We start from the raw sequence: 14,774 nt of genomic DNA, 5'->3' as shown, positions 1-14,774 counted from the left end.
CAACAAAACAAAACCCTCTTGAATATAGTAAGTGACTTCACAATAATTTAGCTATATTATTTTTCTCAAGTTGATCAAGTTATTAGCAGGCATTTAAAAAGTATAACAGAGATTCCACAAGTTAGATTTAGAACCTTATATTAAAAAAGCAGTATTTCCAAAATATTCCTTTGTGACAGCAACAACCTATTCTCCTAGCATTTGAGAGCCTGAGACAAGAGTGTTATCATGATTTAAAGCCACCTTGAGCTGTATGGAGAGTTCCAAGCCACTCCAGGCTACAAAGTGAAACTTTCTCAAAAACAAATGATTGAATAAACAAAATAATCATCAGTATGTGATAACCATAATTCTTTCTCTAAATTATAAATCTCCATAACAAACTCATGTAGGACTTTAGTTTCTTTACCTTGTAATCATGAAGAGAGAAGGAGAGAAGTTCTTTCCCCAAAAAGAACACACTCATTGGATGGAGACTTCCAAATCACCAGCTTTGAAGTAATATGTATAATTAACATTGTATAGACTGAACAGGTTATATATAGGATTATACACACACACACACACACACACACACTCACACACACTCACACACACATATATAAATATACATATAACATGCATGCAATAACAATTCTTACATAAGAAAGATGCCTTAAATGTAAAGGAGAGTGGGGGAGGAGTATAAGGAAGGGAAAGGGGTAAAGGTATTCTTTAACAGAGGAAAGGGCATGATGAAATGTTGTGAGTAAATTATAATCACAAAATTAATAAAGGGCTTTAAACGAGACTGAAGAAAAAAATCACACACACACATACACACACACACAGAGACACACACTCACACACACACACACTGAGACACACACTCACACATTCACATACACACACAGAGAGAGAGAGAGAGAGAGAGAGAGAGAGAGAGAGAGAGAGAGAGAGAGAGATCATCAGTGGCCAGCAGTCTGTATTTAAATGTTCATTGTCCTCTTCCTTGAATGCGCTGGACTGAATCTTTAGACATATGCTCAGAATTCCCACAGGATCCACAGATCCCCTTAACTTCCTATTATCCATAAGAACATTACTTACTCAGAAAGCATATTTGACGAGAAAAGTGTCTACCATTTTCAACAGAAAGGTACATAGCTGTAACAGCAGATATAACCATTTCAGGGAAGAAGATCTTTCTAAAGATACTCAATTTGTGTCTTCTTTATTTCTTTCTATTTTGGGAGAGGTACTGTGTCATTTACTAATATTGTACATGCTAAAAGTATTCTAAAAGATACAATGTTGGGGAGAATAAAAATACAGTGTAAAAATACTTAAGAAATTTCAAATGTTATGTTTATGTACGATGGCAACTAGAAACCTCAGACTAGTGTCCTGGTGCAAACCTCTCCTCTTTTATTCTACGAACCAATGAACCTCTCACAGTAGAGAGCATATGATCAGTTATTCTGCACTCTGGAGGTTTATTTAAAGTATGATACCATTTTTTATGTTTACCAAAATGAAAAACGCCTATCTTCCGTAAAGACCATAGTGAATGTGACCTTGCTATCTCATTGTGTAAAATAAAATTTTCATTTAAGAGACCAACCACGCAAACAGTTTTAAAACATACTTTTAAAACATGTGTTAGTGTAATACTTTGCTAAACAGAAAAGGCATACATGTATAAACAAACTCCACAGAAGAAGTCCGCAGAGGAAGGAAACCCCTGCAGATGTTGACTCTTCTTCCTTTTCCAGAACTGTATGGAAAAGTGACAAAACAGCAAATTCACATCTCATTTAGGTGATGGTTATGTTATAAAAAAATATGCTACTTATCTTTTGAGTTGTTTTACTGTACCTATGCAACTTATTTTTAAAGTTTTTTAAAGACATAAAGGTAGTATTTTTGAAGTAAAGTATTTTTTGCTAATTTATGCATTTGATACATATGCAGCCGAGACTTTTTACGGAATGTGTGTATCTTCATGTCTGACAAATGGATGACAAACTCTTTAGGAATAAAAACCAAGGTCAATTGCATTCAACGGTATAGGCTCTGCTCACCACCTTACACTACAATGTATGTTGTCGTATTGTCATTGTAAATGACAACTTGACTCTTTCTCTGTTGTTTTGTACAAGACTGTACTGACTGTAGAGATAGTTATTAAATACATACTGTAGATGCTGTGGTAAAAGAATGGATGCAGCAATTCAAAAGCAAACTAAAAACTGCACGATGAGTAGGTCTGGTTGATAGAATAACCTCTGGCATGGAAGTCAAACATGCTCAAAGCCTTTGTTGTGGAGTTGTTAAGCAGGCATTTTTACCGGGCTTTGGTGGTCTCGCTCTAGCTAGGTTAAATATGAAAACCCAATACATAATTTCATCAAGTCCATGACTTCATGAAATTTCTATAAGATGACAAAATTGACTGCCATTTTTTCAATGTTAACATATACCTACTTCAGAAAAAAAAATAATGCATGTTATTGCTATCACTCCCAATAGCTACTTGGGTGAGATATTGACTAAATCTGACTAGATTTTAGACTTATTGGTTCAGGGATTTAGGGTCTTTTGCTAGATCCTGTATCTACTGGCACCAGCTTCTTTTATCCACACTTCTCATCTGCTTTCCATATAAAGTAGCAGGAACTTATTGGATCATAATACCAATATGCCATGAGAATCCCAAATAAGAAGTCAGAAAGTATCTCGTAATGGTACCACCCTTGGCTTTGTAGGTAAACTATCATTCCTATCTATATAGTTGGTCAAAAGACATGATATAAACATTCTCAACTTTTACCTAGTCTTTATTTACTCCTGTTATAATTTTATGACCATATATCATGTGTATATATAATTTACTATATATAAAGTATAAATATATTACATATTATTTATACAAATATATAGTACTTTTACCGGATTCTACTTTAATTTTTCTTGCCTAAATTCTGGTAATTGTCATAATATAAAATCTTTCAATATTCTTTTCTCAGTCTATTTCATGGTGTCATGAAATTTTTTATCTTCACAATGATTAATGAAAAATTAATAAATTAAATATAGAACTTCTCCCAGATTGGGCAAAGATTGCAAACATCTGTCTTTTATATATTGATATGGCTTAAATATGAAATGTGACAACTGGCTTATGGGTCCTTATTTGGTGGTGCTATCTGGGGTTGTTTTGAAGCCATAAAGAAGCAATGCCATGCCAGAGGCGATGAGTTATTAGGCAATGGTCATGAGGGTTATAACCTAACTTCACTTCTAGTGTAGACTGTCTATGTTTTATAGTCTGTTGCACTGTAATATCTCATGCAGGAAGTTTCTGCCACCATAGATACATGCTAGGTGACATGACATCCTAATCATAATGAATCATCATACTCTTTCAAACTTTGATCAGAAATATAGTCTTATTTCTGTGAGGTGTTCAGTCAGAATAATGAGAACAATCAAGAAATTTAGAAAACTGGTAGAGCAACTGATGCAGCAAGCCTTAGTCCTTTGAAGGTGGAAAGTGGACAGAATGTGGAAGAGTTTGGAACTATGAGTGGTGGAAATTTTACAACATCATGACCACAGTTGTATAACCATTCTCATCGGAGTAGTTAAGATAAGCATGCCGGGAGCAACATGTAAAGATTGTGTTCATGAGATCTCATAAGAGGATAAAGAGAATAAGGGATGCTGTTAGGAACAGTTATAGTCTATTCATGTTGCATTAGGGCAATTTGTCCATATTTTGTGCCATAAAATTCTGAGTGAAGTTGAAAAGAATAATCAATTGATTCAACTAGCAGCAGAGATTTCAAGATACAATGGCACCCAGGCTGTGTCACTGAAACTGATCACTACATTTAGCCAGATTTACAGTGAACATAAAGAACTTGTAGTAAAGATATTTAAAACTATGCAACCAGGGAAGAAAGGAGCACGAATCCCATTAAGCAAGTGAGACTAAATATAAACAGTATGACTGCAATTTTTAAAGGTATATGAAAGAGAAATCATAAGGTTTTCATTAGGAACATGAGAAAAATACTTTGAAATGAAGGCCCAGGCTACAGAAGTCTCCAGTAAAACCATTTTAAAAAAGCATTCATTCAAAAGGAGAACACACAAAAAGAGCCCTTATGTTGGTTGTGCTGATAGAAAATCACTGCCCATGAAGGTTCACTCTTCATATTCAAATATGAGGAGACCATGAATCCATATATGTTCCTAGGGAGTTAGGTCACCTCTCAAGGAGATGACGAAGTCTGACATCATTTATGTTTTTCTTGTTTAAAATCTTGAAGAACGTAAGAACTCTAGGATCGTCAAGGCTAGAAATAAGGTTCAAATAAGCTGTTGAAATTGTGCAATGTATGGCAGGCTCAGATTCTGTACTTAACCTTTTGGGGGAGCTATTTGTGCAGCTGTAAAAATGAAGCCAAACTTGTAATGAACGCCTCAGGAGGTGCCAGAACACAGAAATAGGTCACCTACTGAGGAAAGCGGTAGTAGTTGTAGGGTGACATATGCTGTAAGAAGATGATCTTACATGGCTGTTCAATGGATACCAGAGGATGTCACAGAGATCTCTGTGTGCTACACATAAGGATGGTTTGATCTATTATTTCCTTAATATATTTTCATTCTCTATTTTGCAATACTAATAATATGTTCTCCTGTACAGAAGAAGTATGAGTGTGAATGTTTAAAGCAGTCACATAGATAAGAGATTGTCTTGAATCTCAGAGGAGTTTCTCGACTACTTAATGAACAGTGTGGTTATAAATAAGTCTTTTGGAACCTTGAAATCAGACTCCATACATTTTATATTATTACACAGTCATGAGCTTATGGGGTCAGGAGCAAATGTTAGTTGCACACGCACTAATGCTATTTGAGTCTATACACTTTACATATAACCTTTTGACTTTATGTCAGAGCTCTACGAACATCTAATCAACAGAAATAAGTATCATAAAATGAAAATAGTTTTAAGGTTATGTTGCCTTCATAATTTTTCCTCTTTTCTTATTTCACAATGAAATTCCTACTGCAGGGGAAAAACCTGCAATCTGAAATGTGAGTTCTATTTACCAGCAAAAACCTAATATTTTTGTGCTTATACCACTATAGTCAAAAACTTTACATTTGAAGCAATCTCTAGACTAATATTTAGTATTTTCCAAGGTTTTCTGATCTTTTAATACAGCTCAAACTATTCTAAAAGAAATTCTGGTTGTATAGCTACCAAAACATATTAGATGGATTTTTTAAAAGAACCAAATGAAACTTTGACTCAAGATATCCTAGAGAATTCTGATAAGCAAATATTCATACAGTCAATAGATAAAACCCAATCACATAAAATTCTAATATTTTACTACTGCAATAATCCATTACTTTTATTTCTTATACTAACATAATATTCTATACAATTTTTTCTTAATGTTTCATGCATTCTTATTTTTATTTCACTGTATGCTTTGTAATACTTTGTAAGAAATAAAAAAGCAAAATTGAGTCTAACAGAAAAGAAAAAAGAAAAAAATACATCAACCTTTAATTGAATGTATTTCAAGTAGGACAGAGCTATATTAAACTTACATATGTTTCTTATATGTGCTTCATTACCTATCATATTACATTACACCTAGGAATAGCACAGATTCTACTCACTTTCCTGTTTTGCTTTATTCAAATGAGTCTAGCTCTTACTAAGTCAGTATCAACATATTTCATGTATCAATACATTTCATACACACTTTAATGACCAAAATGTCCTTGTCTGGCTTAGATATTGGAATGATTTATAAGATTAAGAAAAAGCATAAGACATACTATCAAATAATTCAAATATCACATTCTTATGCACTAATGGTAAAAGGACCTGTCATCTAGACAGCCTTTATTATTTGGTGGCTAAGATGAAAATTTCCTGTCCTAACTTTTCATCTAGGGTAGAACTTACTGAGTCTCTTCTCTATCCATAAAAGAATATTGGATAGTCTGACATTGTTCTGGTCTCAAGGTACTGTCAATGTTCTTTGGCTGCTGATAGACTAGATATGTTCCTGTGGATTGCCACGCACCTACAGGATGAACCGAATAGATTTTGTGAGTATAAAAGGGAAGAGTGATGGATTGATTTGATCCAAACATATTATAGTCACGTATCGAATTCTCAATGAACTAAAAGCTGAGTGAAGGAAGGGAAGGTAATTGTTAGAATCTGTAAGAGAAAAGTAAGAATTGAAAGAAAAGTAAATGTAAAATGTTAAGAAGGCTTTATTAAGTCCTAACCTAGATTCAAACATCATTATATGCATGTGTGCATATTTCTAATGTGTGTGTGTGTGAATAAAGTTATACAAACCAGAAATTTTATTTCTTCTGTGATTTTAATTTATGTATGTGTTTTTATTTTTTGAATGTCGAATCAAGTTTGGATATATTTACTAAAAATTTACTTTAAAAATAATACATTAAATCCTATCGCATGCTTTAAAAGAAATACATGAATAACATCACTTAACAACCTGTTTTGGAAACACTTTTCATATAAGCTACTTGCTAAAATCATAGGCAAGATATGAGAAGCCTGGATTTCTTAAATCAACACTAAAACATGGTCATCCTGTTTGGTTGTTTTTAAAGTAATAATGGTAAAAAGGCAGTGATGAACTTGTATCTGCTTCCAACAGAGGCCTTCTATTTGTTTCTTGAATAATAATCTATGCAGATATACACAGTCTTAAAACAATTTAGGTGAAGTAGATTCAGGCAAGAATTTGTCATCAAAGTACATTTGGTGACATAAAAGTTAATCTTTCTCATATTCAACATAAATTTATCCTTTAAGTGGTATTCTTAACAGTGTAAAAGTGCGATCAACCAATGTTTCAAAGTAATCCATTGATGCTTAGCCTACTGACCACCCCTGCCCCCATCAATATTTTAAGTTTAGTTTCACTAAGGCTCAAATAGCACTGTCTATTTGTATCTATTCTACATTTTTCTTTATACTTCAAAAACAGATTTTCTATTTATATATATACGATACACAAACATGAAATACTTGTTGTCATTGCATTTCATTGAATATTGTTATAAAGAGTTGTTAGAAATATGGGAGCCATGTAACATCTGTTTCTTAATATTACTCTATAGCACTGTCCTTCCCTTACTGATCCTCTCACTGAATTAATTTAGCCCTCTCTCTTCATAGCTGTGACTTATAATCCAATTAAAGTCTTCATATAATCACAAAAGACACATATCAATTAATCTTTATGGGAGATAAGTTTATTTTCTTATACAACCTGACAATTATAGACTCAGTGCCTCATCTTGGAGAAGGTTTCTGAGAGAAGGGATGTCTGGGAACAGTAAAAGGAACAGTTGGAAGTCAAATCTTGGGTTACAAGCTGATAGCCTGTTTTCCTCAAGAGAGCTTTCTAGATTGCATCTCAGTAATCTGCTCCAGGCAGCGTTCTCTTGATAGTCTAAAAACTTTCTGTATAGTTATCTCTTACAGATCAAAAGCCCAATTTTTATTTACATCAATTCACTCATTACCCGAGATTCTGTTTTGATTATCCCATGAATCATCGTTCCATGATTACAGACCCAAGGGTTCTTGGTCTTGGTTCTTGACTCTTAGAAAGACACAGAAAGCACAAACAAAGACAGTAAGATAGCTGGATGGGGCCCAGTACTGAAATTACCATTCCTGCCATGCCTGAGCCTGAACCTAAACTCCCTCTGTCCCATGATGATCCTGAACTCAGGAATCCAACCGCCTTTGTATCTGCCTGCCCCTGCAGCTTTCTGACAAGCTGGCCCATAATGCAGTTGCCACTGCTTTTCTAGGTTTGTGAAGTCCTTCATATAATTCATATTGTATCCTTATATTTTGCATGATTGAGAAATTATATATTTTATGAACTCATGTTCTCAGCATTCTTTCCCACAACCTGATGGTCACAGCATTTAACCATTTTGCTGTCTCTTTAAACCAACGCCTCTGAGATTCCTGCTGTCTCTGATTACCACGGAGTCTTTAACCTTGCTAGAGGGAACATTCCTCAAAAGAGGACATACAATATGTACTTTAATATACAAAGAAGCCTCATGCCCACAGTAACCATCAACACTCATGGAGGCCCCTACCCCACTGCCTCTGTTCCAGGTACGGGAACCCTGTCATTCCACTCTGCCATGGCCAAGTTGGATTCAGCAACTAAATAACTATAGAAATATATATATATATATATATATATATATATATATATATATACACATATGTATATTATATAGTTTTATATATGTATAGTTATACATATATTTTATTATATCACAGACACACACATATATATAGTTATATAATTTAACATATAGCTATATATATATATCACATGCACACACACATATATATATATAACATTGCTGAAACTTTCTGTAAGCAATGCACATGATGTAATACAAAATAAATATAACTTATACTATCCCATACTAATTAGGATGGTACTATCAAAAATTCTAAAAGTACTGAAAATTATGTCATAACACCACAGAAACTAAACAGAGAATCTTGGTGGCCAATTACATATTTGAAGATATCTATTTAAATAAATAAATGAGGGGACCTGAGGAAACAATTATATACCCATGTCCACAGAAGCTTTATTTATAACCTCCCAATTGTGTAATAGTAGAGTGGCTACAGTGAATGAGTAAATGAATGGGTAACAGGTAAACTATCAAGGAGATTCTGGTACAGAGTTTTGAGGACAGTGTGTAAATTATACTCAGACACTTCATATTTATAAGGTTTCCAGATTAGTTAAAAGAATAGGTAGTTACAATTTTGCACTGTAGAAATATTTTTGAGAATGGATAGAAGCCATTGTAGCATGCTACAATGATGTTATAAATGTGACTAAGGTGATTCAATTAAATGTTTTTATCTCTTGTACAAATAGTATTTTTACTTTATTCTCTGAGAATTTCACATATGTGTATTATTTTATTATTATTATTATTATTATTATTATTATTATTATTATCATTATTGTTGTTCCTGCTGCTGTTGTTGCATTCACCTCCAGTGTGATGGTTTGTATATGCTTGGCCCAGGGAATGGCACTCTTAGGAGGTGTGGCCTTGTTGCAGTAGAAATGTCACTGTGGGCATGGGCTTAAGACCCTCATTCTAGCTCCCAGGAAGTCAGTCTTCCACTAGCAGCCTTCAGATGAAGATGTAAAACTCTCAGCTCCTCCTGCACCATGCCTGCCTGGATTCTACCATGCTCCCACCTTTAGGAAAATGGACCAAAACTCTGAACTTGCAAGCCAGCTCCAATTAAATGTTGTCCTTATAAGAGTTGCATTGGTCATGGTATCTGTTCACAGCAGTAAAACCCTAACTAAGACACCCAGTCATTTTGTCACTCCTAATCCTTCAAGTTCCTGTCCTCAAGTTTGCCTCTCAACTCCAAGAACTATTTTTTATAATACACCACTGCATCCAGTCAGTGCAGCTCCTCTGGGAAGGGTCATGGAGTATCTACCAGTGACCAAAGTTCTCAGTAAAACTGACTTTCCTCCCCTAGCAGCCATCAATAGCCAATAGTTTTTCAGTTAGGGTTGGGCCACATGAACCCATCCCTACTTGTAAATCGACTAGCTTGAACTTGTGTGAATACACTGCCTTATCATGTCCAGAAGGTTTTATGCTAAGTTTAGTTCATTTAATTTTTGTTGCCTATTTTGAGAGAATGTCATGTGTGTGTGTGTGTGTGTGTGTGTGTGTGTGTGCGTGCGCGCGCGCGCGCGCGCGTGTGTGTGTGTGTGTGTGCTCACGTCCCTTTATGATTTGGAACTCTTTGTGACCTATGTTGACTCTACACTTGCCTGCCTCCCCCTCCCAAATGCAGGGACTACAGGCATTGGACAACATTTCAGAGTATTCCAAATTCTAATGGATTAATGTAAAGTTTCTTGTTAAAGACAGACCACAGTTGAACTTGTAAAGAGCATTAAATGAGCTATTTTAAGATCTACACACACACACACACACACACACACACACACACACACACTCACACACACAGAGAGAGAGAGAGAGAGAGAGAGAGAGAGAATATGGAGAAATGTCAAACATCAATTATACTGTGAAAGTTTAAATAGAACCTATATCCAGTAAAAAAAAAATGCAGCAAATGTGTATACTATATTTACCCATGCAATATCCTTATTTGAGCTAAAGTCATTTTTATCATTTTTGTAAATATATTAATTGTTTTTGAAAATATATACCTTTGTACTGGTATGCATATGGGACAAGTTTCTAATCTATTAGGTTAAAAAAGACAAACTCAAACTTATTCATCTGAAATTTTAAAATTTAACAATGATTGATTTATCTATGAAATGCAGTTATTAAGAACTAAATGAAACTACTTTGCAAAGTTTTGTATAGAATAAAATCTAGACACACAAAGTAAGAACATGAAGACCCGGTAAAGCAAACCCTCCTTCAACATGGCTTTATTCCTATAAATTGCTTAAACACTGCCATAATTTTGAATCACTACTCAAATATCAACACTGTGCTTTTCAAACGTAACTCCATGAATTGGAAGTTGGATCCACAATTTATCTCATTTACACAAGCAAAATGAACATCTGCTTAACTCCCTGTCATGGGAGTGTGGCTGGCTGCAGTGGGCAGGGTGTGAACAGGGCCTCTGTTGTGTGGTGTAGGTCCCATCTGCACAGCAGGTGGCATTGCATGGGTAATCAGAGCGAGAAAAGGCACATCAGCACTCCTCGTCTATTTGCAGATAAGAAAGTAAATACACTCAAACTTTGTTTAAATTTTTTTTCTTAAGTGCTCACGGTATATATCCTTAGAAGTATGTTTAGGAACTTATGATATAGCAGATTTATGTCAACGTGTGTTGCAGTACTGGGTTTCTGTGTACGAACTCATGTTATAATTTACAGTATCATTAACTAATATGAGTATAACTAATTGAAAATGAGTAAGAAGAGTAAACTGCGTTTTATCTGTTGAATTGAGAACACAATTATACCAGCCATTCCTTGGACAAGACCTGGAGTAAATTTAATTTAATATAAGTTTTAACTGTGGTGATGTTAAAGTTGGTCGGCCACTGCACTCAGCAAGATTCCGGCATAGACCTGACAGGGCAACCAGGTGAGGGAAAGGACAATCACTCATAAGCAGATGATCAAGGATTAGATAGACTGATCCTCCAACAGAGAAATTATGACATACCAGAAGATCAGTGTATTCAAATTCTCTATACACACAGTCTTTATAAAAGAGCAGTCTAAGGACATTGCTATCCCGAGGAAGAAAGCTACGGGGACTCTCTGTGCACACTATCATCATCCTGGAACCGAAGTCTTTGCCATCCATCTGAGCCTCCACTGGGGAAGGCTTTGCCATTTTCTCATAGGTATGAAGCTAGTGTCCCGGACCAGGTCATGATCATGTCAACAACACACTCATTCAGGGGATTTTTTTATGCCCCATACAGTTTGTGACTTAGAAATCTCTATGCCAGGGACATCTCTTAAGAGAGTGTCTTCCTTTAGAACATATAGTTGAAAGGCCCTTAAAATCAAGGATTCGATTATATTATAAAAGTTATCAACACATTTTTTATTGAAGACGATATAGTCTGATGTTTTTATAAACAAGAACGAATAAATAACATAAATTATCCTGCAGTTTCATATTCCTATATACAAAACCATGACACAAAGAAACAAATCACACAGTGAAACGGAACATGATGTTCCTTCAACACACATCAGTCTCTTGCCAATTCTGGAATTTTCTGTCTCTCATTCTTCATTTTATTTCAGTATTGCTCTTCATTTTCCCCAATTTTACATGGTAATAATTGGGAGACCCCATATGAACAACAATGCCAAGCAACCAGAGCTTCCAGGGACTAAGCCACTACCTAAAGACTATACATGGACTGACCCTGGACTCTGACCCCATAGGTAGTAATGAATATCCTAGTAAGAGCACCAGTGGAAGGGGAAGCCCTGGGTCCTGCCAAGACTGAACCCCCAGTGAACATGATTGTTGGGTGGAGGGCAATAATGGGGAGAGGATGGGGAGGGGAACAGCCATATAGAAGGGGAGAGGGAGGGGGATGTTGGCCGGAAACCGGGAAAGGGAATAACATTTGAAATGTAAATAAGAAATACCCAATTTAATAAAGATAGGAAAAAAAACTAAAATCAGCATGACCATGTGATGTCTACTGAGGCGAGAGCTCTGCGGTGGCACAATTCATAGCTTCAATCTGAAAAATTGCTGTTTAGCCATAGGCGTTCAGTGAAGTCTGGAATTCTTGACAGGCAACTGGACTGAATTGAAGGAAGTAGAGTACAATGTTTGTGATGATGCACACTACCTCAGTGACTTCTGCTTTCCTTTGTTTACTTTGTGCCCCATCTATCATCAACCTCTGGTTTGTAGAGGACACCTCAGGCCACCTACGTTGTTTACTGAACAATTACTACATTGGCAAAAATAATCACAGCCTATCACAGACTCATTTCTTGTGTCCCATTGAAATCCATATGTTTAAGCTGTAACACCCAAGTTTATATTGAGAATGCGGGCGTTTGGATTTAGATTCAGTTTAGGTCATCATAAATTTAGCTTCTCTGGCTTTGGGATTAACGTGTGTTTAGCATAAAACAGGTTTTAATAAAGAGAACAAATAGAGGGACCAAGAAGAGGCTATGCAAGCTCACCAATCACCTGAAAGCTAGGAAGGGATCTCACCAGAACCCAAGCATTTTGTCCCATGGTCTCAGACCTCCAGTTTTTAGAATGTAAGAACATATATGTGAGCTGTCTGCTCCACCTAGTCTGAGGTCTTTGGCCATTGCAGCCCCAGCTGATAATGACTGTGCTCATAGTATATGCTCAGTAAGTTCCACTCCGAGACTCAAATGGTAGTGTTCTCTTCAAAATGCAACCAGTAGCCTAATAAGTGGGAAAAAATAAACATTTTGCTCACTTCAATGGTTCTCTAATCCTCTTATCAATGCCTTATTATAATAATTCATTAAGACACTGGCAAGACTAAAAGAAAATTAATTCTTCCATAATGAAAACAACATTTTCCCCTCTTTAGAAGGGATAAGGAAAATGTATCTTTATTTCATAAAACATACATGGAGAAGAGGATCAGATATCATCTCTGTCTCTAGTCCAAGAAATCTAAAGACGATTAAAAATATTAGAAAGTGAAAAATATTTTTTATACTTTTCCATAACTTTCATTAAATAAAAGCCAAATAATTTATAGGCTATTTTACAGGAAACATTTATTTTAATTAATTAATGACCAAATAAATATGTCCTTACCATGGACTTTATTTAAAAATTTCTACCCATAAGAAAAGACATTTTCTTAAAAATGATTTTCTTTTTAACTTCAATTTTTAAATTAATTTATTATATGTGGGGGACACATATGTATGGAGCTAATAGAAAAATTTCTGGGTATTTGTTCTTTTCTTTCACAATGTGGGACTCAGGATATCCCCTTCCCTGTACCCACTTGGCAAATTCACTGGTGCTTTCAAAACATCTACAAGGAAATAAATACAACTTTAAAATTTATCCGCAAATTGTCAAAGCAAATAACATAATAATGTAATTCTAGATGCCGTAAGTCATAAATAAACCAATCACATAAGAATTCATCAAATGGCTAGATATAAAGCAAGGGGTGAGGTCTACAAATGCAGTTTTGGTGTTGGAAGGATGGGGAGAGGGAAAGAAACAAAGAAAGGCAGAAAGAGAGCTGGGGAAAATGAATGGATTTTAAGTAGTTAAATGTGAGCATCTCAAATCAGAGCAAGGAATTATAACATTCTTCTTAGGTCTTCCCGTTTCCTATTTTTTTTCCCTTAAAAACTTTAGCTCCCAAAATACTTTTTGATACAGAGAACAAGAACATGATGAAAACGTAAGGTATAAAGTATAACATTATTCATGAGTTTTAAGGAGATAATAGGTAAGTACATCTAACCTAATATTAAAAAAGGGATATCGATTCCTTTCTATAAATGTAACAAAGTATGTCATTATGGATGAGCATGAAAAAACGTTTGCTCTGGTGGATCAGCATGAGTATCTCACGAAGGATGGGCTCCTTGACAGGGAAATTCTTGGAATATTGATATTAGCATCAAGAGAGAAATTGAAGAATTTTCTCAGTGAGGAAAAGTATATAGATAAAATATTAGAAAATACTCCCTTGGAAAGATGTGTAGATATGGAGTGATGGGTGAGGTAACTTAAAACAAAAGGGGTATATTAAAAGCTATATTAGCATGATGATAGTCTGGCTTACCCTGAGTGTCATGGCTAGTGAGAGTGTGTATGAGACAGTTACTACACAAATCACGATGGCTTTAAACAGAGAAGACTCTCATGAGGTTGCTCGGGGTCTTTGGCACTGACAATCAAACTGTTTTTGGATTAATACCAACTGTTTGAAGCACAAGGAGACTTCACCACCCTCAAACAGGCTTACCTGGGGTCAGCAACAAAGCTGAGTCCATGAGGGTACTTGAATCAAGCCTGGTGATTTACATTTCATTCTGATACTCATGATAGAAAAATAACTCTGATCCTCAGAAAACACATCACGGCATGGCACACACATAGAGGTCTTGACAACAAGATGCATAAAA

At 35.3% G+C, this 14,774-nt stretch overlaps 1 protein-coding gene across 5 annotated transcripts in view; it reads right to left on the bottom strand.

Annotated features, from left to right (window-relative positions):
* The window catches only part of Dpyd (dihydropyrimidine dehydrogenase), an 865,876-nt gene that overhangs the window by 604,597 nt on the left and 246,505 nt on the right, over positions 1–14,774 (bottom strand). The window contains exon 9 of one of the 5 annotated variants that reach the window (XM_039103215.2): positions 1–14,774. This exon is cut by the window's left edge and continues 25,168 nt beyond it. The exons of the other annotated variants lie outside the window; for them this stretch is intronic. Within the exon in view, the coding sequence (XP_038959143.1) occupies positions 14,689–14,774 (86 nt within the window). The 3' untranslated portion in view covers positions 1–14,688. 5 annotated transcript variants of the gene reach the window in all.

The sequence above is a fragment of the Rattus norvegicus genome, chromosome 2 (genome assembly GCF_036323735.1).
Source record: "Rattus norvegicus strain BN/NHsdMcwi chromosome 2, GRCr8, whole genome shotgun sequence".
Lineage (NCBI taxonomy): Eukaryota > Metazoa > Chordata > Mammalia > Rodentia > Muridae > Rattus > Rattus norvegicus.
This window is presented reverse-complemented; position numbering and strand designations above follow the sequence as displayed.